Source organism: Pocillopora verrucosa, chromosome 12 (assembly GCF_036669915.1).
Source record: "Pocillopora verrucosa isolate sample1 chromosome 12, ASM3666991v2, whole genome shotgun sequence".
In the NCBI taxonomy this organism is placed as follows: Eukaryota; Metazoa; Cnidaria; class Anthozoa; order Scleractinia; family Pocilloporidae; genus Pocillopora; species Pocillopora verrucosa.
The window spans coordinates 3,325,768-3,351,054 of NC_089323.1; the positions used below are offsets into that span (position 1 = coordinate 3,325,768).

At 39.1% G+C, this 25,287-nt stretch overlaps 1 protein-coding gene across 4 annotated transcripts; it reads right to left on the bottom strand.

Annotated features, from left to right (window-relative positions):
* Window positions 1-273: 273 nt before the first annotated feature.
* On the bottom strand, window positions 274-23,646 carry LOC131783287 (zinc finger SWIM domain-containing protein 5). Of its 4 annotated transcripts, XM_059100017.2 has the most exons (6): window positions 23,306-23,646; window positions 21,989-22,165; window positions 6,710-7,252; window positions 3,523-4,034; window positions 2,828-3,266; window positions 274-2,533 (listed from the first exon to the last, which is right to left on the bottom strand). In XM_059100017.2, exons 3-6 carry the CDS (start codon window positions 7,059-7,061, stop codon window positions 558-560), a joined length of 3,279 nt encoding a protein of 1,092 aa, XP_058956000.2. In that variant the 5' UTR covers window positions 7,062-7,252; window positions 21,989-22,165; window positions 23,306-23,646; the 3' UTR covers window positions 274-557. The 4 variants fall into 4 exon arrangements, with proteins under 4 accessions (XP_058956000.2, XP_058955999.2, XP_058956002.2 ...); XM_059100016.2 differs by lacking the exons at window positions 21,989-22,165; window positions 23,306-23,646 and adding an exon at window positions 12,627-12,776; XM_059100019.2 differs by lacking the exons at window positions 21,989-22,165; window positions 23,306-23,646 and adding an exon at window positions 9,805-9,929.
* Between the last annotated feature and the right edge of the window lie 1,641 nt (window positions 23,647-25,287).

Here is a 25,287-nt window from a genome sequence, read left to right on the forward strand (position 1 = left end):
AATGAAATCATCAATCCTGGGTTTAGAAGACTCAAGAGTGCTGGAGTTTGTATTTGGTAGAAAAGGAAGGGGCTTATTAAATCATAAGGTTTCTTCGTGGCGTAAGATTACATTTGGGAAATTAATCTTGGGTTCCCTTGATGCTCTGGTGTTTGTTTCAGTGTTGGATAGTTATTCCACTCATTTGTAACAAGTCGCCAATATCGTGGAATATCACTGAATGAAAGAACGCATTGAAGCGAAAAGACGCAAACAACTGGACAATTATCAGTATCAATTTTTGTAAAACAATTTTAATTTTAACACTCTAAAGGTTACACTGCCTAGCTAAAACGGTAAACAGCCAACCCAAGTAACATTTTGTCTCTATTTCCAGTTTAGAGGCGAAGTGAAGCGGAGGAGGAAAAATTAATAGATTCTACCATGTTAATGTACAATTTCGTTTCCTTTGTCGCCTATCAAAAAAGCGATAATATCTCATCTCTCAAAAGCTCAAATTCTCTGAATTTTCATTTCATAAATAATTTATAATATTTCAGACTTTGTTCCGTGTGAAATTAACCGAATGTTTCTTTGACTAGCTGCATAAGCTTTTTCTTTCCTTTGTACAAAACTTTCATATTGTTTATGAGCGCGTTGAAGCGTCCATTTCCGTCAGAAGCTAAAAGAAAAGTTTCCTGTGCTTTGCTGAGGAATGTGATGAAGTCCATATAATGCTTGGGACTAATGTGGTTCAGTCTGCTATGTGCAGTGTTCACATATGCGCTAATGGTTCCCTCCAAAAGCTGCCTCAAAGGTTCTTCTTCGCAGGTCACCCTGTTATTGTCCTTAATGTAATATTGCCCATTCTGGGCCTCCTCCGCAGCGGCCTTTGCAAGGGTGCACCGGAAAAGCAAATCTGATAGCACCGTTGGACAGTGTACTGCTTTGACGATGAGTGGAATGATCTGTGTGAGTTCGTTGTAGCCAAGAGCTTGGGACAGAGCGCATGCCCAGTGAATGTCTCCGATAGATGGGTGGCTGTCTTGGTTGTAAGCGAGGGTGAAGTGTTTCATGGCAAGAGTGGCAAGTTTGAAAGCTCTCTGAGGATAGCCGCGGTAGTCCATGTAGCGCGCAATGGCGAAGAGTTGTGTCGGTGGAATCACGGCGGCCGACTCTACAACTAAGCGATAAGCTGTCTCAAAGGCAGCAGGGTTTTTCTCGCAGAGCGTTAACGTAGAAAGGCAGCAGCGCTGTGGGTCTCGGCTGGCGCACTGCAGAGCCAAGGCTCGAGCACAACACATAAGCGCTTCCTTCTCGATCACTGTTAGCTCAAGACGCGCCGCCGTGGAAGGTGCCATCACGGCAGTAGCCACCTGAGATGTGGCTTCTGTTGGAGTGAACAGCGTGCTCCAGCTCTTCATGATGTGGCTGAGAGCAGATGTGCCAGATTCCACGGCGCATTCTATGACCCACTGCACCATGTCACGCCGCCTCCAGTTGTGAGCATTCAGCGTCATCTGTAGCACTTTGAGACCCAGTTCCATCGCAAAGTGAAGCATGTCAGGGTCGCGTGTTTCTGACGCATGATCAGTGGACAGTTTGAAAGCGTCTTGCGCCAGACGAAATAGCTGAGTTGCAGAGTGTACGTGCTGTTGTGAGGCTTGTAGAATGGCTGGTAGACGTTCAGAAGAGTCCTTCGCAGCATTAAGTAGGCGCGATGCTAGCTCACACTGCTGAGATTGCAAGTGTCCTAGAGTGTACAATCGAGTGGACCTAGCATGACCCACCACGGGTATCTCTTCGTCCGCAATGTCACCTGGGAAGTCATCCAACGCTAAGAAACGCATTGCGCGGAGGCCAAGATCAAAGGCAAGATGTAAATCCTTTTGTATCAAGTTGCTAAATAAAAATCGTGCAAACGTGTGCATGGGAATGCTGTTTTTCTGCACTCCAAGTCCTAGGCTACTGAATGGCCCACTCTTCAGTAGAAGTTCAGTTTGTGTTTTGAGGACAGGATACAGAACATTGTCAAAAGTTAGAAGATTCAGCTGTGCGATGAGATGTTCCTCTTGACGACAAGCTTTGTCCTGCGCGTAGAATCCCACGGGGATAGATCGTTGCTGTCCCAGCCCCATGAGGGCCACTTCAAGAGCTAATGTTAAGAAGGTGTCATTTCCGTTTCCACATTCTGGAAGAGGAACGTTTGTAACGTTTTTAACTTCATTACATTCTGTACTGCCTTCAAACTCTGATTCACTATCTTGAGGCCCGATGGCTTCCTCGATAAGAGTGTCATACAGTACAACAATTGGATCGAGCTGATGTCCAATCCATCCCTCTATAAATCCATCTCTTTCTGTACTTTCATCGCAAAGTTTTTCCGCAATGTCGTCCTCGCTGAACTTCTCCAACAAAGCTTCCATTTCGTAAACTTTCTCCAACTGCTCCTCTTTCATACCTCGTGCTACAGCGACAGCCAATCGCAAGGCTTCTTGAGGATAGCCATGCGCTCGTAGGGCATCTACACGTGCGGCTGCCATAGGAACGTCCTCTGTTGACGCAGAAAAACAAAGACTTGTGTTAGTTTACATCAGGCGTAAAAACATACTCCAAACTTTAGGATATTCCTTTTCCTTTGCATTCCTTGTGTAAGACTATTCATAAACCCATGTTCTCAACACAATTCTGTATACTTTTCCAAAGGTGACGACAAGGACAATTTGTTTAACAATCAAAAGCATCTCTTGTTGGTGATCATTACCTTTATTCTCGTGACCTTAATGTGTGATTCAGAAAATTAAACTTATGGACCTATGTTTTTCTACTTTAATCAAACAATCCTCACCTTTCCATGTTAGGCATTCAATATCTTTATCTTGGCCTTCGCGTCCAATGAGGCATCTTAAAATGTAGTCTTCCCAGTCCAAATCACAAGCGTGCATTGCCCGAGAAAACACGGTACGGCGCGTGCACATTTCGTCGGAAACATTGTCAATCTCGTCTGCGAGTTGAGCATCTGGATTTTCCAACGGGCAAACTTCTTGCCGGCTCCATGTTTCTAGTTGTTGTTTCCACGCGGCTTTTTCCGCACAAGTGCTGTCTGGGTTCAACACTACGCACACCCACAATGCACCGAGTTGATCCCACAACTGTCGACACTTATCATTCATCGAAGTGCCTTGTTCTTTCCAAATTTGTAGTCGAGGGTCAGCTAAAAACTGCTCTGTGATGAGTCTGAGCATGCGTGAGCCATTATTGTCATGGACACGAAGCATTTCTCGTACCTGTGGGGTATTAAAGGTCATCATTAGAAGATGTTAGTGTCCAAGGATGTGAATTTTTAAAAAAGCTTTTGCAATGTTCAGGCGCTGAAAACGAGGAGAAAAGTTGTCATGGACAGCGAGAGATAATAGTAACAGAGACGTGACTTCAGCAGATGTTTTTGTTGTTGTTAACTTGATTAATATTTCAGGTTTATTTGTGTTTGTTTTTATTTTAAAGATATTTGTGTTCAGTGAAACAATCAGTACTGTTTCCTACCTTAGCAAACATCGATAGAAGGTGTTTTCCGCTTCCATAATACCCTCCTTGAGACAAATAATTTCTAACTTGTTGCCTAACTTGTTCTGCATCTAAATGCCAGCAACTTTCATCATCCGCTCCAGCGCCTGCGGTTGGATCAGGAGCGCCTGGTAAACGGTTTATCTCTGAAGTTTTGAGCAGAATCTCGTCGGCCAATCGCTGAGCAGTCGGCAAAACTTCGGTGTGATGCTCAGTTATGAGATACTGTAACAGTTTCTGAAGTTGTTCGCGATTCATTTGAAGTAATGTCTCTGAGATTGGTACCCTTAAAGTGACTTTTTCTGGGTTGCGAATTCTGTACAGCGCAAGCGCAACGACGTGAGGACACCAGAGAATGTCTTTGTTACCACAAGTGCAGGACACTTCGGTTATTTTACATCTATCGAAACCAACTGACACATTATATTCTTCTTTTTGAGCGCCATACTTTGTGTCTTCCTCCTCAACGACTTTTCCACTCAGTTGAAAACCTGAAACGCGACAATCATACCAAGCGAATTAAAATAAACTCCCGAGAAGGCCTTCCTAATGGAAAACATTAGTTTGATTGGAATAGACCTATTTTCTACAGCGATATAAATCGTCTATTGTTTGTCTGGGTTAATTGTTTCTTTGACGTATTTTGCTTCTCTTTGTTAGAATGCAATTATGATATGATTAATCCACTGAAAGACTTCATTTTCATCCTAGCCATCTTTAAGCGCCTTAGACAAGAAAGTGTACCGTCTTCACCGCAATATTCGCCTCAAGCCGTTAAACTATAGTGTTGAGTGATTCAAATGAAATCTATCCTTTACAGTTACTGCTGATTTTTTTCGTCCGATGGTTTACAAACTCTGATGTACAACATGACCGTACAGTACTTTGGACCAATGACCTATTAACATGATCTCTCACGTTAATAAACTTCACTCACAAAGACATGGTTTTCTGTTACATTTCCACACATTAGTAAGCTTCAAATCCGCGTTTTTAACCTTTGATCGAGAAAGCGCCTTAAAGAAGTTCTACTCCCGGGAAGATGAAAATCTTGGGAAAGAAACTTCCCTTTATTCAATTAATCAAAAATGTGTGGTTGAAATGAGCTCAAAACCACGCAGGGAGGATTCCGAGTTGCAAAGACTTTATCCTGTTAGGTTCAAACAAGTCTATTACTTCAAAAATGCGCTTTCAAGAAGCAGTTTGCAATTGAAATCTGTTGAAAGAGCACATTCGTTTTCTTTCTATAGTCTTCGAAGAAATACGAGAAAACTGATAATCTTGGTCGTGATTTTGGTTTGTTGTTTTGTATTTCATTTAATATCCTGAAATGAATTGTCGAATGAATTCCTTTTGCACGCGCGCCCGCCCAGACAAGAGTGCATCCTTCTCGTGTTGCACGTAGGGCGTTTCCTTCAGGTACAGTCTCTTTCCTTTTCGACTGAAACGAATTATCACCAGAAGGCTTGGAAAATGTGGTTCAAGCACTGACGTTGAAACAAGGAAACACCAGCAAGGAAAGAGAAAAATTGCCTCAGTAACTGGGCCGCCTTAAAAATGAAACAACTCCCACAGGTGACTGACCTCGCGAAGTATTCAACCCTGCGGCAATGAAAAAATCGAACTGATTTTCTTTTCCGATTTTGAGATAAAAGCAAGCACTTTTCATGCAGCCCCTTTTCCGACAGAGCTTTAGTTTCTTAAAGCGAAAGCAAAGGAGCAATTTCACCGTGGTGAAAAGCTCCTCCACAGATTTTCACCTATCCTCTTTGTATTTAAAACAAATAAACAAACGAAGGTTTAGTCAGTTCATGTATTTACAAAAATAGCGAAACTTTTGTGAACGAGCAACGAAAGGCACAGTTTCAGCGACGCTTGTTTCAAACTAATTAAACTGCGTAGTACTGTTATAGTGTAATTTTCGAGGTTTGCGTAAATGGGAGTTACGACTTTTTAGGCTCAGTGAAAATCATCAATCAGGAATATTAGACAACAAATTTGCTACAAAGTGACAGATATGTGTGTAGGAAAGGAAAATTACGAACTTAGTGTAAAGGGTTTGAGCTCACGTCGCCCAGATTGGTTTGGGATTGTAATGTGGTGGTAGCAGGAACCTTTGTGTAAAGCTTGTAGTGATGAATTGATGGACCTAGTGAAATTACGACTTATTTCCTTGCACAGAAACAGGAATAAAAACTGAAAGTCTTAGTTCATTAATAACAACACTTTACAAAGGTGACTCTGTTTGCTCAAGCGAAAACCTGACGATTGAACTTTGATGAGAAATTAAAACTTAGCTGGGGGTTTTTGCTCTGATCCAAGAAAACTTGCAAATACCCGACTCACTGTTTTTGCGAACTCAAAAAACCATGCAATTGAAACAAACTGCGGATGCTTTCAACCATGGAAGAGGTATCGCTAAGATACAGATTTTTTTAAAGCTCCTTCTTAAGTATCAAAAGGAGATTGGAATTATGAGTGTCTTACTACCTACAACAAAATTAGTTCGACTTTTTTACAAGAAAGCGAGTAGCGCTTTGTAAACTGTAACAATGTAAGTTTCACTCGAACGACCTAAAGTTCAACAGAATCACGAGCGAATGTAACAATTTAAGGCGAAGTTCCATGGTCACCGGTCGTATCAACACCACAATTTCATTCGTGTCACACGCGCGGCTAGAGATGAATTTTTTACGCTAATAAACAAATTCATGTACTTTGAAAAATCACGCGCTGCCCGCAGAATCAACCAGTAGACTTGCAAGAATCTGTATAAAAAAAATCCATAGCAAAGCTTCGATTGCGAAAACCGATAGCAAGAAATTCCCTTAAAGCGGAATTTTATAGGGTTACCTAGGAGGTAAACTTTGGGCTAAACTGATAGCGGCTCTCTCAGGGTTATTACTATTCTTATTACAATTGATGGTAGACTGACTGGCGCTAGCGCTCAGGAGGGTGAAAAAACAGACCAAACTAAGCACGAATGCATTCAATTTTCAATGAAAATGCTTGAAAACTCTTATACCTTGCCCGATTTGAAATTTTACAGCTTCCTGACGATCCTGTAAGAGATTAAGTTTTTCTTTTCGCCCAATTTATGTTAGTTTAGGTCAGTTGTACCCATAGAAAACCGGCACAGTGTCGCAAACTTTGAAAATTCACTTACCGACTTGTAGAACATCTCTGACAGCGTTTTCTTCAAGAAGAGCCAAACCTCTCTGAAATGGCAGCCTTTTTGCATCGTTGTGTGAAACTGTGGCATGGAGAGACGAGTACATGCAAATGTCTCGCTCATTTCTCGGGAAAGACCAGTAAACCACTTTGAGTTGTACGGGCTCAGGTATCGGAGTTCCTTGTTCCTCTACGTGTTGGAAAGGAATATTTGCTGCCACGCATTGAGCGCTTAAATCCAACAGAGATAAAGGTTCATTTTGTTGTATTTCTTTGTGAAGTTTACGAAATTTTGTCGGTTCTCGACTCGGAGAAGCCGTCCTCGGACGCTTGCGTTGTGTAGCCATCAGAGCAAATGAACGCAGGCTATCGCCACTGTAAACACAATCACAAGTGTTGAGAAGAACAGACTCCCCACGTCGAACCCCTCTGGTCTTTACAATGAGATGCGAGATAATTCACGTTGTCAAAATGAAAATTTCGGCATCCACTCGCAACCGACTTTGTTCGCGAGCTCTCTCTGTGGTCATAGAATAATCTGCCAGGAGAAAACAAAGCAATCTTGAGTGATAATATAAAACTCAACCGGCGTAAAGCTGTATTGAAGCTTAGTGGTCGCGCACTGATCAACAGCTCGACTCTCCTCACCCTAATTGGCAGCTGGAAACAGGTTCTCTCCCCAGGGACTTTTTTAGTGGCGCTGTTCTACGGTGTTTGTGTTCTTTCGTGTTCAGGTAGGGGGGAAGAAGGTTCTGCGATTTTAACGAGTGTTTGAGGCTATTTTAACACCGCATCAAGGATTGATCGCTTTGTATGTCAAATCGAGTGACATTTTCAAAGGCCACAAGGTTTACTTTGGGTCTCGTATGGCTCCCGTTTGGCTGTGAGTGGCAGATAAACCGCTGGAACTGGCGACAGTGTGTCTACGAACCCCTGGCACGTGTAGGCCCTGAGTGCGTTGATTGACATGTCTCTATTATTAAACGTATAATTAAATTAATAGAAATTTACATTGCGGACGTTACGTCACTTGAGTGTAGCGATTAAATGAAAACCCAGTTGGTCACGACTAAGAGGCGACTGTAGAACCTCCTCGGCGGCTGGAGACGATATATCAAAAGAGACAGTATTTAGGCGTAGATAAGTTCATAAACATAGTAGGCCTAGTGGGGAATTTGTTGATATCAGGGAATTAGTGCCAGCGAGAGCCTATTGTGTGACAACTTCGTTGAAATTCGTTCCATTTAGTCGCCCCGGGAGAGTAGTGGCGTGTTTTTATGGACGGCTCACTGGCGCCAGTTCACAATGAACCCGGCATATGCATTTCAAATTTTAATAACCTGGTGTTTTAAGCCCATATTTGTTTACCAGAGGCGGAATCGTGGGTTTGACGTCTTAGCGCTGCTGTGGTATTGAAGCAAGTGGATGATTTTGGACCTACTGGACGAAAAGACGCGAATATCGACAAGGTTTTGACGCGAAATCGAACGAAATCGACGAGTTTGGCCGCCGGAAGCCGGCCGACAAGCTGTCTACAAGGGCTTATGACAGACCGATTAGTCGTTGTGGGGAGCGGGGGTGTTTTGTGATTTGGCGACACTCTGTCGCCGGCGACAATGGAGGTCTGAAGATTGGGGGTAATGTTGAATTTGCAGTATTTTGAGAATTCATGGATAGGCGATCCACTGATGGCTAGGATATTGGCCTCCTGTGAATAGCGTGCCTTGTGTTTTCGAAATGACAATTAGTTGAGTTAAAAAAAAATATTCAGTCTTCGCTTCCTCAAAATATTTCAACCGCCAAGCGCTGATCAGCAGGTACAATGTACGTTCACGTTCTATTAGTTTTCAAATGATAATCCCTTTTTAAAAGTCCTTTGGGGCGCTCAGAAATTGCTAGAGATTTAAGCGGTCCTTTTGTGTTTTAAGTCAGGGACTGCGAGATCTTTATTTAGCGTCTAGTTGGTTTGTAGAATTAATAGGCACTCGGATCACCTAATATCGTCTTTGTGGCGTTGAAATCAAATTTCGTGCGTTTTATAATGGCGAAAGGAAAGTGTCTCTACTCGTGCGTCTTCACAAAACGGCTTGAACTTAAGTTAGGATTTCCGAACGTGCTTTAGAGCTTCAAGTTAGTATTTTTAATGGTATTTCAATGCTAAGCGAGACTTCGAATGGAAAATCTGACATAATGAATCTCGAAGAACTTTCAAGTTTTTAACACACACTACAAGCTAGTTTCGACGAAAAGAATTGTCGGAAGTACGTAAATATTTCCGTCATTTTCTGATCCTTTCGCAATGCCATTTTGTCATATTTCCCGCTTTTCTAGCTCAAGTTGAAATCGTTTACGTGAGAAATAAATTTTCTTCACGGTACACTTACACAAACGCATTTCGGCTTGACTGATTTTCTCACGAATTCAGTGCTGAACAAGTTTGCGTTGAATGTTTGAAAAGAAAGAAGAAATTCTTAATTTTGCTTCTATTTTGCGAGAATTTCGTAATTTGTTGTTGAAATTTAGTGTATTTTCTCGATCAATAACAAACAGCAAACAGACACGACCCAACCTAAATCTCGTACAATATCTTTGCATCATGTAACTTTCCGATGTCTGCATGTACATAACCTTGTTATTACGTGTTGCTTACCTTCAATAACCGAAACCAATTTTCGTAGGTGTTCAGGTTTTGTGCTTAAAAGTAAATTGTTGTTTTGTCAACTTGAATCACCCTGTGCCGGGTCTTCTAGATAATTTTAAACTAGATCCTCGTCATGGGATGGCTTAGTAACTTTTCATATGTTGAGCTAGTTTCGAAAGCTGTTTTACAGTCAACTAGAGATTGTCACGCCTGATTCCGAATACTTAGGTAAGCACATCAAGTATATACGTACATAAAAGGAAATAAAGCAAGTCAGTCAAATTTGTAAAGAACTCTCTTGATTTTCATGCAAAATTTCTACACAAAATAGTGAAATAAACAGCTCTTTCTGAAATGACTATACCCAAGCGTTAAAATGCTAAAAATTTTGAGGCGGTAATGTGAAAGTTCTTCAAATGAAAGACTTAGTAACATTTTAATCTACTTACAATAGTTTAGCGCGCAAGCCAGTTCAGGTCAGATGCGTCTGTATAATGTGGATTTCTTTCGGCGTTGGTAACAGCTGAAGAGGTCAGCTAATGTCCTCAGTTTTTTCAAGTCTGTTTATCTTGGCTTTTGCTAGTGGCATCTGATTATTTTTAGTGCATACCCCTGGATTGACAATATATTTATATTTCTCAGTGTGGGCAAAAGAAACACGAGGTATATAACACGCTGGTGAAGTTTTTGTTAGCTTGTATTTATGGTTATGAAAATTGAGTTACGGTCCCAGCTAGCTTGCCCGGCAGCGAAAATATACACAATTTATTTCCTCAAGGAATGAATTTGTTTTGGGAAGATTTTGAGCTTAGATGCCGGTGAAACAATATTCGCGAATTGCTAATTAGTTTGGGCAGGGCCCAGATACCCCCTGATCCAAACAAAATGTAAGTTTACCGGAAAATATTCGTTATCCAGCATGCCCTATCAGACATTATGGCGAGGGTAAGATAAGCTTTCATTTGGTCTCGCTTCCTGATCGGATCGAAGCGCCACTCGATTTGCACACTAATTTAAACAAATATAAAAACACGACCACCGAAAGGGGGGCAAATCACACTAAATGGCGCATCGGAAATTTCTCTAATAATAGATCTTAATAACAAGTCAGCATAATCTCCTGGATTCTAGGAGGCAGGCAAATCTGTGGCGGTGTGTAGTGTTTCATAGGCAGATGGTAGGAATAAATTATGCAGTTTTGGAACACACACGGTTTTTGTCAGATGAGTGCTCTAAACGGCGTTATCAATAGGCCTGAGGTCTGTGAAACTCGCACCATTTTTTTTTTTAAAGGAAAAGAATAGTAAGCTTCCATAATGTTTGTCCGTTTTTTGATGTAGCTAAGTCGTTAAACCCTGTTTGTCCTATTCTGAAGAAGCTATGCACGCAAGTTTTTACATGGATTTTTTTACTAACCGACACTAAAACACGGTGCCTTTTCTTCCAAAACAATTATCATTTCCTTTTTTCTCGCGTAGGACATCCGGCCCTTTTCATGGATGACTCGATGTCGAAGATAAATGTGACTGCGTGCGGATCAAACTACGTTTTCGTTGAATACAACGAGCCATTAGGAACAGACATTTATGTTTAAACTAGAATCAGTACCCAGAGGCGATCACAAGACAAAAGACCTATTTACCGTCTTGTCATACTCTTATTTTTCAATAGTTAGCCCCATTAGATCTTTGCGGGAAGTTTGCGCCTTTGTAAGCCTCTCTGATCCCCTTGGGTCTGTTAAATTGCTCTGCCATTGGACATTTGTGCGGTCGATAAGTACCTTATATACAAGCTCAATGATGACAATATCTTTATTTATCCACACATGTCATGACAGGCTAGGTTCAAGTAGGGCCAAATGCGGTCTAGGAACAATTGCGGGAGCTGTTTCAACAGCGAATATGACAACAATGCTATGCTAAACAATGAAAGGAAACGTGCTATTAGCAAGATCAGGGATCAACATGTCGTTTAATCGTTGAAATAACCCCCTTGTTTGTTCTTCCCGTGTGCGCGCGAGACATACTGGCGCTTCGGTACTTAAAACTGTCACCGTTTGACTTTCCTTTCTTTTGACCAGGGGCCTTATCCTGTTAAACTTAATCAAGCCTCATCCTTGGTTTTTTTAATGGAATGTACGCAGAGAAATGAACACATAATCTTGCCGAATTTTGAAACTCTGACCTTTTCCGACTTTTATTTTCTCCTCCGTTTTCCATTTACCTGAATACAACTATGTTAGAGAAATTTTTTTGCTCACAAAACTTAAAGTGGATATGATATCTTCTTTATTACCATATTTTTAATGTGAAATGAAAGCCTTTTTTGGTGAATTTTGCAACGATGGGCCATGCTGTTTTTACATAATGTCACTTCTAAAAACATTCACAGAGTGGGGCAGGCTTTTTGGGATCGTACCAACAAAATTTATTAGAACGAATTCTATTTAAAGAACGTAACTCCTATTGCGTGACAGCCGGTCACCTATCGGTTTTTAACAAAAGGGTCTTTGCCTTTGTAAATGTCCTGACGTCTGAACATTGTTATTTTTCAAAATTCATTCTCGTTCGATATGGTTCGAGCAAAGAACTTTGTATTGAAAAGAACATTTTGTGTTAAAAAGTGATGAAATGAAAACTTGACTTGATGGTCAATTGGAAGCTATTATTTAAACGAATAACTTTACTCGTTTTTAGCTTTGTTTTGGTAACCTAGGAGACCCAAGTCGATCTAAGTCGATCTTTTGTGTCTACATTTACAAGTCAATCCACTCACGTAGAATATTCGCGGTTTCTATGTTGATTTTCATTCTGCTGAGTCATTTTTAAAGAAAAATTGAGAAAGTGCAAATAAATTGAAGTTTCTAGGGCGAAAATATTAGCTTGTCGAGGGAAAAGACATTGCATCGCCACCTTTAATAATTTGAACGTGTGCAACAACGCCTGGGTGTGGTAAAAATGGACTAATCGTATCCTTGACCTTTTTAAAGTATTATACATTTCAGTTTGTGCAAATTACAAGCTATACCTAACATTTTTCAAGGTCATTATCGATTAGCAATTTTTTTTTCTTTTCCAAATGTAATCAACGCTGGTTTTTTCTAATTTTCGAAGGTAATTGTTGCCTCTTGGTTTTTTTTTTCTACTTTTGTAATGGAATATTTTTTACCCCAATGCACAGCTTAAAAAATGATATAAATATTAAGGTAAGGGTCATTTTTACCTTCACTAAAGCAGTTGTGTGTTTGTGACTACTGTCTACAACTACTCACCAACAGAATAGCTTGCGAAGAAGTTGTCTATCACCAGTGATAGAGACGGCGCTGAACCCTTTTTATAAGAAATGTTTCCCTTTGCAGCTCAAAAGGATACTGACCTATTAGCAAACGCGGACGTGTTCTTTTATCGGCAGTGTTGTATATTATTTATTACAATCGATTACGTTTCAATTCTTTAGCCTTCCCGCCCCAGGAGACCCTGCTGGGGTATTGTACCGCCCTCCATTATCAGTTGATTGTTTTAGAAATTTGGCGCGAAAACCACCGCCAGAACGGCGTCAGTTGTGACCACTGTTTCAAGGGGTGGGGCGCTTACGTCATACTACCTGTGGTTATAAAATTCGTAATTCCTTACAATTAGTATTAAGACAAAACTGGGGGTCTATCCCGTAATATTTTGGCAACCTCTTATCAGAGTTTGAGTGGAAATTCCGTTTTCTCAGGTGTGATACGTGCTACGAATTCGAAATAGGTTTTTTGGTTTGTCAGAACAGGGGTTACAAATTCAATTTTGACGTGAGTTGGAAATGGTAAAGAATCCTGGAAGTATTTAGCTTTTTCACGTAAAACACTCATTTTTATGTCTGAATTGGGAGGATACGGTCATGAAAAAGCCAGATAAACTATTAGTCACTAAAATAAGAGCGTCCCGATTCAAAGAACTCAAAATCAGGCAGTCTTTTGTGACGAGAGTGAGAAACGAGCGCATATGATTTCGCCGTAAAGCGGCGACAACCTTGGAATGGAATACGTGTTTTAATAGACTTTATCCGCTCATTTACAGTAAGCGTTATCCCTACTGTTGCCCAACAAGATATCACCAAACTGTCGACACCGGACCGCGACAGTGAGACTCTTAGGCGACATTTTAATCTCAAAACCGTGTAACCAAAATTGTGAGAATAGTTCGAACGACCTTCCTGAAGGACAATTGGTGACGCTTACTTACTATAAAATACTAAGGAATGGAAACACTAAGATGAAAAACCTCTTCACTAGACGATCTTCTCTCACGAAGCCTGTAATAAGATACTAAATCATGGTTGAAAATCATACTTATAATATTCCTTTGACTCTTCATTGTTTTGATGTGGTTTTGCGCACGCACGTACAAAGTTTGCAAAAAAATTAAACTTATCCGGTCCAGAAATGAAACAATTAAACAAAGTAGATTTCTGCGCGTCAAGATTAGAGAGGGCGCGTAAATAACATCACGTTTTTTACGTTTCGTGCACAAGGTGCGCACGAAATTCTTTTCGTCGAACCTGCGTGCATTTTGTGGACAAAACTGACCGCATTTAGCGAGTTCTGTACTCGAAACACCTAAGTACTTTACTTGAAAGCCATTAGAGACAGTATTGCTTAACAAAACCACAGATGTTCAGGTTAAGCTTATGATTAACAAAAGATGTAATGATTTGATAAATGCTTGGCACGAACTAACGCGTGTGTTTGACTTATTCTGCAAGCGTCGTCGTAAAGATGCGAGAAACGAAGAGAAAAACAATTAAAAATATTAAGGTTTTTTTTTTTTTTTTTAAAGAATGAGAATTATGAAATTAAATCGTTAATGTTTCTAGCCAGGACATGTGTGCAAGTGCACCTTTGTTTAAGAAATAATTGTTTTAACAAAAGACGTTATGACATAATTTATGCATTGCGTATAGATATCACGGGATGTCATTTAGTTCAATTCTTGATATTGTCTCAGCTTATTTCTTTTCTTATTTGTCAGGTTTCCGTGTATGACTTTTTTTATTCCCTAAGTAGAATGATAGTGATCTTTAACGATGAATCGGATGTCATTTTATTTTTAATTGTAGGAAGAAGCGCTACGTGCTTGCGTTTAAACTATGGCCATCGATTCATCAGTGGTGGCGAGTAGTAACTTAAAAAATTGCCAAGTTTCGCAAACTTCTCGTCAGCCTTTGCTATGAGTCTTTATTACCTCATGGTTTATATTTATTTATATTTATATTTCAATCGCTGTTTTTCTTTCTTCTTTTTTATTTCTCAAATTTGAGTTTTTGCGCCCAAAACCGAGGGTGTAAGGGCACTATAGGTTTGAGTCACTGTTGTAAGCGATCATAGTCTGTGAAGGGGCCTTTCAGCGGATGGAGCATGCAGTAAACGCAGAAACATTTATACTATGGCACGGTTAAGTAGTTGTGTTGCTAAAATTGTTCATCACCGAATCTTTTTTTAAAAAAATGCTCTTCAAGTGGGCTTTTTAGAGAAATAAACGCCCTTTGAATTACAGAATCATTGATAATATTGACACTTAAAAAATCAATAGAAACAGTTTCAGTCGAAGCTCTCGTTGAGGCCTAGTAAAAGCCGACACTACTCAAAAAATTGGAAGCAAATAGATACATATTCGTATGCGTAATTCAGTTGTAATGAATAGAATGAACGTTTCTGGTATACATGACCAGCGGTATGGTATTAAGGACAAGTACTTCTGGGATTGTCGAGAACAAAGAGCGAGCGAGACTTTCTCAGTAGTTTGTGCATGTTTTAGAATTAAAGCTCTTGTTTTAAACCTTTGTGGCTTACAACTCTACTCCGTTTCGCCGATGAAACTCTTCATATTTTTCATTTGTTGGTAGACTTACAAAAGAAGACGCTGCTTATCTTCTTGTATTTTAGTCTTAATTTTAGTCACGTGCTTAACACTTTTGTCCGTCCTTGGCAGTAACAAGAAGCTGTGTACCGCGGAAGCGATGTCTCGTTATGGTCGCACTTTCCGACGCTCGAAAACATCGTCAAATTGGACGAAACTGCAGAATATAGACATAGGAAAATAGAAAAATACTCTAGAAGAACGAATAAAACCAAAAGGTGCGGCGATGACAGAGGATGGAAAAGATCACAACGGATTGTAACTGGGCGTGACGAGCGTGAGAAAAATGTTTGGGTCACATTTTTCTAGACTCCCCTTCGAAATATGTTTACGTTGTATTCACAGCGAAAGTTGTACCTGTCTATCTATTTTCATTGAGTTAAAGCTCAGCATAAATGGCAACGGCAAAGAAAAATTAAAGTTTTTAGACAACCTAGGGAAAAAAAGCAAAACTGAGATTTGTTTTTCACAGTTATTGTAAATATTTACTCCAGGTGTTCAAACGGGTGAAAGCTTCAGTTCGCTACGAGCGATATTTTTATCCTCTTTGATGGGACAATACGCCAGTGCATGTTTTTTCAGTTGTCGTTTAGGTCATTCATCCTTATTGCTTCTAGTGGCCGGCGCTTCCTAGCACAGTTCCTGTTGGCAACTGTCACGGTTGAAGATTCCTTTTAAGACTGCACGAAATTGTCCGGTTTCGAAATTTTTAGCTGAATTGCGCATTGCTCAGATTGGAAAAAGCTTCGCCTTAAACTGCTCGAGGAAAACAAAAGTTCGGGTCAGTTGTCTAGACGAATTCTCGCTTAGGCCCCAGTTTTAGAAAATCAATGGACTTAAAAGACTTTTGTAAGGACGTTTTTTTGAAAAAAATAAAAGTTTATCTGTGTTACTGGTGAGTCCTCTTGATCCTGCTTAAAAATCACTGCTTAGATAACACGTTAGATGGTTTAGAAGGCGATTTTGCACAACACTGACTCACCTTTGGTTGAATAACCGGCTAAACCTGTTGTACGATGTTACTTGCATCCACGAGTTCAACTATTATGGTAAATGGTTTAAACCCTGGGGTTACGTTTGATCGTGTTGTCTGATCGTGCGGGTGAGTGCAGTCCTGAAAAGGACTGTTGTCGGAAGTTGTGGCTGTCACTTCGACAACCTGAGCCGAAGTCATCATCAGTCTCATCAGAGTTGTTGTCAGTCGATTATTTCAGTCCATTAGGTCCATTAGGTCCAGGTCGTAAAAAATGATTTAGACGGTTCAGACATGATGTTATTTGCTCTAGGACTCACATGGTGTAGTTCGGTCGTGATTGGTCAGTTTCGATCTGTCGGAAACGTTATGATTTGTTTTTGTCAATTGAGTCGAAAAGATTTCTTATTTGGCAATGTACTACTAATGAAATATTCGACATACCTTAAGTATCAGAAAAACAACAGTCCCGCTTCTGTCTACGACTTTCCCCTTAAAAGGTCTGCATGGGTTTTTGATCAATTGAAGAGGGAGGAATCAACTATTGAAGCTTTATGTGAAAGAAATACAGCTCTCGAAGCGAAGAAAACGAATCTATTTTTGTTTAAGGGGCGTTCACTGTCTACTTTCGCTATCAATCTGTTTTTCTGAAAGTAATCCTAAACTTACTTCAATTTGATGATTCTCAGATAGGCGGGGCGTACACTTATGAAAGTGGAAACTCGCCTTCTTAGTTTTGTTCAAACTTTAAAACTACTAATGACTTACTTTAAAGACAGGAAAATAGCTCTTCAGGAAAAAAAAACCAAAAAAAAAGAACATATGCTCAACTATCCTCGTGCAGTAATTTTCCATGAGGTGGTGAAGGAGCAACAGTGAATCAAAATGTTGAACTCCAAACTACTCACTACGTGACATCTCACTGTTGGTACGCTTAAGTTTTCGGTTTTTAAAGAACGTAATATGTGTCTAAGGTTTATTTATCTTGTTATTTATCTAGCCTATAGTTTATTTATCCTAACTGAGGTACACATTAGCAGAGTACTTTGAGAACGGTAAAAGAAGGAACAGGTTTGAACCAAAATCATGAATTAAGATGACGTTTGTGATAAGAGACCACCTCGAAGCTTTGTCGTGATCTCAAACAAGGTATTTGGAATGCAACTGAGCTGATGGTTCAGCCAAAGAGTACACGAAATCTCGAGGTCCATTGTAAACTTGAGATTGATTTTTGATATTTCTCGATGAGGATGAATTAGATACCGTGGTCCTTTTTCGATGAGGATGAATTGGATACCGCGGTCCTTTTTAAGAAACAGGCACAAAAGCTTTGGCTGTTTAATTTTTCTCATTATTTGGACTCGGGCACATAACATGTGAATATTTATCAGTTGGGTAGACCAGAAAAATATGTCAACACTTTCCGTTAAATGGAAAAAAAAAATTTTAGTGATAAATAAAATCAGTCTTAAAATAGACTCTCTTAAATGGCAGTGTGTCCAAACTTTTCAACGTTGTTGACATGCAAGGGCCCGTTTCCCAAACGTCCCGGTAACTTAACGAGCCCGAAGCCTTATTTAAGAGTAAAAATTTTGGGAATAGAGAAGCAAGTTCTGGCATCCTAATTGTTGAATAATTTTTAAAACTTTTGAAACCCCAATTCTGAATGAAAACAGAATGTTTTACCGGGAGCCCCTGGCCCGAAACAGTCTTTCTTGGAGAGGAATTTATCAGCGGAAGTGACGCCAGCATATCCGTGTGGTATGTTGCCATTTGCCTTGCTATATATCACTTTAAATCACTTTTCAAAATTCCTCGAAGAACCTTCGAAAATATGACGGTCTTACTTTTGTTTTGAAATCAAGCAATTTGTTTGCATGTTTCGGGCCAACATTTTCACTAAAAGATTGTAAAAAGTAGTTAGGAGATTCAAGTGTGGCATTCTTTTTTTGTTAAATAACTTTGAAGCTTTCACTTTGCCAAACTACCGCCGTCAACTGCTCATTAATTGCTCAGCGAACATTTCAGCACACGATTTCTAATTTAAACTGCCTTGTGACCACGCCAGAAATTCTGACACTTCTGACCAAAAGTCAAGACCCAGTGGCCTGTTTTGCTACTCCTTTTTTTTTTTCAAGATCATTTGATGCTTTAAGTTTTTCAAGGCCAAAATTTCAAAGAGCTTGACATCGTGACGCGGAAATGCGTTAGTATCTGAGTGTAAGAAACGCAAATATTTACTCAAATTGTCGTTTGTCCATAACAACTCTTGACTACGCAAAATCAAACCATGAAAGAGAACAAAGGTTTATTTTATCACTTTTGAATCAATTTTTTTGTTAAACCTCTATCTCCGCCATGGCTTACCGAGGATAACAAATTGAACACAGAAAGAGATCAAGAATCTAAGCGACAAGGTCTCGATAACTCTGTCAAAAAACTTAGGGATCAAAACTCTGCTAGGAAAAGCTGAGGAACAGGACATCTAATCTAAGAACCTGAAAAGCCTCGATGATTAAAGGAGAAATAAGCTTTCGATAGTTGTAGTTACTTGTTTGCTTACTAGGCTATGTGTTGGTCTTGCCGAAAAATCTTGCTCAACTGAACATGAATAGAATACATTTGAACGCGGCTTACCCCTTGATTAACCTCCTTGAGTTTTATCCGTCCTGTGCAGTTTTTTGTTCGACAAAATGCTCATTTAGAATCTTAATTTCATCCTTCAAAGCCAGCCATCGTTTAAGGATTTTTAAATATTTTAATTGCGAAAGATATTTCTTTAAGATCATACGTCGTGTTATGTTAATTGGGTCCACATGTGCAAAATCTAAGGTATTCAAAACATCCTTGTCTCATGTTTCAGCCTGCGCTCGGCTGTTTATACCGCTTCCTGAGACGCCTTTATATTACAGGCGTTCCATAGGTAAGCAGATCTACACCAGAGTTTCAATTTTACTAGGCTAGGAGCTCAAACAATGGTTGATATGATTATCAAAGATTTGACAAACATATCTAAATAGCGCGGCAGCCTTCAAATCTAGTACTCAAAGGAGTATCGACAAAATCCTGTATATTTTTAAATATATTCAGCAGTATTTTCGTTTGATGTGAATTGTATTTCAAAATATTAATTTAAAAAATGTGGTATTTTCTTGCAGTTTGTTACTTGGCGCTCCCTGTATTCATAAGTTTTATGCGTGTTTTGTTATCTTATGGTGAGATAAAGCATGTTTTTCTTCACATAATCACTTAAAGAATGAATTACACAGCTTATCCACCTCAAAGACTAAAGATAAGGAAAGCCTTTCTTTTGTTTTCTGAATTCTGACTTAGACACAGCATTTATCAGTGTAATGACATTGTCATTTAGCCATCCGAGTTTGTGTTTACTGTTTAGTCAATTCTATTTTTTCCACAGTCCCAATATTGTAAAAATCATGAAAGCGTTATCATATTGGTGGAATTCTTTTCATTTTTCTTTTTGCTTTTCAAGTAAAATTTTGTCTAGCAATGCATATCTTAAAAACATATATGTGAAAAAATATCTCAGATTACGAGTTTTTTATTCAGGTGGAACGAACAAAACTTCCTAAGGAGATTATTCAAGTGGTGCAGGTGTGTTAACATGTATGTGGATTTGTGTGGAGCAGATTTTTCGGAGAGACGAACACAGAGTCCAATGAGCAAAACATGGTCTGCCTTGAGAAATTTTAGACGTTACCAATTCAACCTATCATAACAAACCGACCTAGAGTTCTGTTCCAGTGTATACTTGATAGATGTTAGACTGCAGTACATTAATTTTGATCAGTACAAAGCGCCCTAATATTCATTGAAATATCTTGTGTTGGCAGAACTGATTTGGCGGTGTTGTTTTCCAATGTGATGCATACCTCCTCGGTGTGGAATCATTTGCTTTAGATAAACTGTGTAAGTTTTGTATTTCTACGATGGTCATGTACTCCAGTAGGTTCCTGCCCAGGTGTTTAGAGATGGATACTGCATTCCAGGTATTTACTCATAAAGCACGGCGGCTCTTACGCATCTCAGATAAGGCGTGTTTTCGAGCGCAGTGCTCGGCAAACATAGCAAAGAGATGTATAACAGAAAACCAAATAAAAAGGCAAAGTGGAAAAAAATGGGCTCGTCTTTGCAACAAAGCTTTTCACAATATTTTTAAACTTGATGTTAATCAAGTTAGCGACAATCTATCGACACTTAAGGAATACGCACAATAAAAACAGGTAAGCTGCCACGTTTGAGAGTGATATGTTGAAAATCTAAGATAGTTCCGAGAACTCGAAATTTTCTAGATGCCTGATGATGGTAATATTTGTTTGAGGGAAAAACCGATGAAGGTCATCGCTCTACTCAGTGTCACCACGCAACTATTTTTCTTTCACTAGTTAACTGGTCTCGTGTGTGAAGCGTGATAACTTGTACGTCGGGCCTATTCATCTCCTCGTATTTGTTTTAAAATCTTTATGAACCTGCCTAATTATTTGCGCGAAGAATCGTTTCCTCTGGGACCATTTTTACAACTTTTTAAGTCTGTAAATTTAGCAAATGTTTCGGTCTTTGGAGGGTATTATTTGTCAAATTTTATTGCGTTCATAAAGGTGTTAAGTCATTTCAATTTCGTGCGGCCAATTCAGTCTAACAAACCATAAACGCCCGATTGAGAACAAACAGAGCGCACTCGTTTTGAGTAATTCGAAAACGAAATAGGTGAAGCAATCACTTTACAGGTCACTTGATTACAACCATGGAAAATAATTTTAAAGCTTACAAAGGCTGTACATGTTGAGACTTTCGAGAGTTAATACAAGCAGGAGCACAATAATTTTGGCGTGCTTCTGATTGAGAAGCACGATTTGCTCAGAGCTTCTCCCTTTTAGCTGGTAGACATTTCTTTATAAATAACTAAGATAGCTTTGTTTCTCATCAATTTCTCACTATTTAACTGGCAAGACTGTTTTACACTCTCTTCGGTTCTTTGCAGAATAATGTCTTGAAATGACAAGGAAAATTTCTTTGTTAGCCACTTTTGGGAGATTCCAAGGGTTATTCCCAATAATCGTGCTTTATTGAGCCTGATTTTCCTGGGAAACACACTATGGCAAGCTGATCTTCGAAATGAAAGCGGCCTATCCTTTCTTGGAAGTGTGCTCCACACAGACATTTATTCCGATCCTCATATCAAATTCATAGGCTTTAATTTGTTACAACAAGTGATTCCGGTATAAATGGGCCTGGCAAAATTCAAGTTTTGGACGTTGATGTTGCCAGCTAAGTTCAGTATACTGTCTTCTCTTCAAAATGTTCCCTTCAGCCTTAACATAAAAACTTACGATAGCCTTAACAACTCACGAGTTTTTTTTCATTCCTGTAAGAGATCCAATTTTGTTTTATTGCGAAATAATGACAATTGAGATAATAACAATTCAACGGGATAGTTTGGGGCCGACCAAAACATACATGGTGTTTCAATTCATGCCAAAATATAAATATTTAGAAAAACGTTGAGGAGGTCTATTTTTTGACCAAAAGGGAAAAAATGCTTCGTCAGATAATTCACATAAACTTGATATGGATTAAATCTTGTTGATAACGAGCAATGGATAATACGAAGCTATTTTAACCACAATAATAGTTGATCACCCTGAGGTGAAGAGCTTGCAACAATTAAGCATTCCACAAGAATTTAAGAATACTTATGACCTACTGCAAAATTGTTTCATAATCCCAAAGTTTACTTACATTTCCTGGGTTCTTGAATGCGTGGGTTCAGTTTTACGTGATAGGCACTCGCCAATCCAGCCGTGTTTGTTGTGGACTCTTTACAATACCTTCGTGGGGGTACACCATCCACGACTTAAGAGAGATCCCACTTCGTATCATTAAGTTTTTAGATCTTTGACAATTTTCGCTTCCCACCTGGGGGGTAACAAAACGATTTGGACCTTTCTCAATTACAAAATGGTTAATTACGCTATTTTTCAAAGAAATATATCATGAAAAGGCAGAGAAAGAATGAAGCACCAGCCGTGATAAGTTTCAGTAAAATTTTGCGGCTTCGTGCGGTCGAATTAATAATACCATTCGCTAGAAACTATTTTAGCATGGACATTGGCAGTTTAGAAGCTTGCTCAAACGAAGAAATAATGAATCTTTTGAGAGATCGAGAGAGCCTTTTTTTGTAGACTTAAAGATATCATTATATTCACGAAAACCTTTTTCTTTTCGGACAACGCAAGGATTTGCATAAGAAAAAGGGAAAATGCACACACAAAGTTGTTGAACTAGCTTGTTTGTTTATACAGTGAAAATCAACCTTCCCTACTCGGAAAGATTACGGAAAGAAGATTAACTTGTATCCATGGTGAAAAATGTGGGAGAACTTCACTGGTGCTATATAAGTTTTTCGAGGGCAGTTGAAGCAAGTACCTGCAAGCCATTTATACAGGGTCGTCTTTAGACTACGAAGCGAATTGGTCTTTGTGTTTATTCACTCGTGATGGTTTAACTAGTGAGATGGTAGAGTTGTTCGAGGCGATTTGGCTATATTTTCCCGGCTGAAAAGCTTTTTACGTGTTCACAATTATCCGCAAAAATGTGGGATATTTATCTGTAAAATGAACGTGTTGTCACTCTTGTATTTTTTTATTTCCCGAAACCGAGGTATGTTCTACATGATAACAGGCGAATATTACAGGAATAAGTTTTCAACTGAAAATTACTACAAACATGAAGATTTTAAAGGGAAAAATTGAAGCTTACCTGACCCCGAATTCTGAATTGATAAAAAATAATTGTATATAGTTTTAAGTTTATCTAGGTCTATCGATCTAAGTGTAAGTGAGGCCAAATATATATCTGCTACAGAGATTGCGGCTAAAAACGCAGTTAGGGACTTAATTCGCTGTAAAATTGTACCGTGCGATATAGCAAACGCGTGGTTAGATAATTCCTCTTTTTCTCCACTTATCCTGGCCATTAAGACACGTTACAATTTTCAACTTAAAATTGTGCAACGGCTTAAGCATTAACCCTGGTTAGGTTGATAAAATGCTTTACCTTGTTCGCGTTTCAAGGCCCAGCTTCGGCGGGATGAGTTAAGTTACGCTTGACGCTGAGAGTTCGTAAAATCGCCGAGAAACGGCTATGGCAGTACTTAAGATCCTGTAGATTTTGCGATGCTCGTTTTCCAACTTTGAATTATATTTTCTGTAGGTCCACGCGTTGATCTCTGTATTATTCATTTCATTTCGACATCTCCAAACATGAACAGCTGGTGTCGACAACCATTCATTCTAGTCGCGGTTTAATTCATGCAGTATGACAGCTTTCGGTTCAAAGTGTCTCTTTGTCAATGTCCGTAGTTCAAGTCGGCTACGATAAAGCTTCGCAATTTAACTTGAGTGACAAACTCTGTTGAGAACAAACTCCTGATGATCGAGTTGCCAAGGAAAACTATCCCGCAAATTGAATTTAAATGCGCTTCGAACAAAAAGCTCAAACGCTTTTTTCTTGATGGGATAATAACTTGGGATAAATTGTGCCACCATTAATTGGAACCAAAATGCAAACGCAAACGAATCGCCAAGGAGGTTTTTTAATTTGATAGTGAGAGTTTTTGTCAGAAGCGAATATTTTGCACGTATGCAATTATTATTGGTTTTTTTTTTAGTTTTAGGTGCGGCACTTTCCCTTTCAAGGTATTGATAATTTCATCATTGTTTAAAGTCATACTTTAGGATCGATGAAAATTGTTTTTAAAACAGAAGTAAAACTTGAAATTTACTTTGTTTGCTAGTTTGGTCCAACATCGAATAGAAACTGTGAATAACTTATTGAGGAACAGCTGGGGTGGCTTAGGATGGAGGCGATTGAGTCGGATTGAAAGTAATTTTAGAATAATAGTTTGATATGATAGAAAAACACAAAAGAGGCAAAGATAAAACAGTAAGGGACTGGAAGGAGGTTGGCGCGGATTGCGAATAGCAAAGTTTACTTTAATCTTCATACCAAGTTTGCGAGATGCCCAAACCGTAACTGATATTGCAACTAAACGTCTACATGTCACCAAACTTAACATGTACTTAAAAAATTGTGTTTGATAAATGAGAAGCTCTTGTATTGGCATATTTTACAAGAGCGTAAATGCACGGAATGTTAAAAGTACTTAGTTTTCAAAATAAGGCCGTATTTGCTTTCGCCTTTTCTTTCCCATCATTTTTTCCCCTTCTTTGGTTGTTCTCCAAAGGACGTACCGTTCAATAATTCAATGAGTGGAAGAAACTAACCTTCGCTTTTATGCGAAAAAAATTGTAATAAAAATTAGCAAAGAAAAAAACGCATTACTTTAATTAATAAAAGCAGTAACTACGAATATCCTAAAGATGTCGATTGGCAAATGTAGTTTCTCTGAAATCGTATCTTGGAAACAGTTATGGTAACCTTCTGATGCCCAGCAGAATATTGCTTTGTACTTCCCCTTTTTTTATTCAGAGCATATTCCGGGGAATTAACTCCATGAAAGGGGAAAGTCATAAACGAAAGGGATTATGCACAGAATTAGACAATGTAACCTGGTAGCTTGTGTGGTATTTTAACTTTACTTACTGAGTCCTCGTATAAATCGGTTGTATTGCGTGGTATAGTGACCAAAAATTATCCACATTCAATTGCTTAGGTAAATCTCAGTGAAGCATAAGGAGCTTGGATTTGGCGAAAGAGTTTGTCTGATGACGTGGTTTCCGCACAAGTGGTCGGAAACGTTTCTAAGTTTTTGTGAGTTGCCTAGGAGATCACATTAAACGATTGGGAAGTGAATGCAATTTTTTTGATCGAAGACCTAGTAGATCTTCCAGAAATCTGTTTAAATTAATTGGAGATCGTCCAAACATCTATTTAAATTAAAGAAAAGGAGGGAAACCACAGCCACCAAATTTGAAAGAAATGGAGCGTTTGCAGTGCCACGTATCCTCAACTGACTTAAGCCTTCACTCCAAGATTTAAAAAATCGATCCTCAACACCGTCTGCCGAACATTTCTCA

Bases quoted from the DNA above. Each gene is read 5' to 3' on its own strand.
- LOC131783287 (XM_059100017.2), bottom strand. From the start codon at position 7,061: ATGGCTACACAACGCAAGCGTCCGAGGACGGCTTCTCCGAGTCGAGAA. The intron at 4,035-6,709 runs GTAAGTGAATTT...GTCGCGTTTCAG, and splicing joins CAGAGATGTTCTACAAGTCG to GTTTTCAACTGAGTGGAAAA. The intron at 3,267-3,522 runs GTAGGAAACAGT...AATACCCCACAG, and splicing joins TTCTATCGATGTTTGCTAAG to GTACGAGAAATGCTTCGTGT.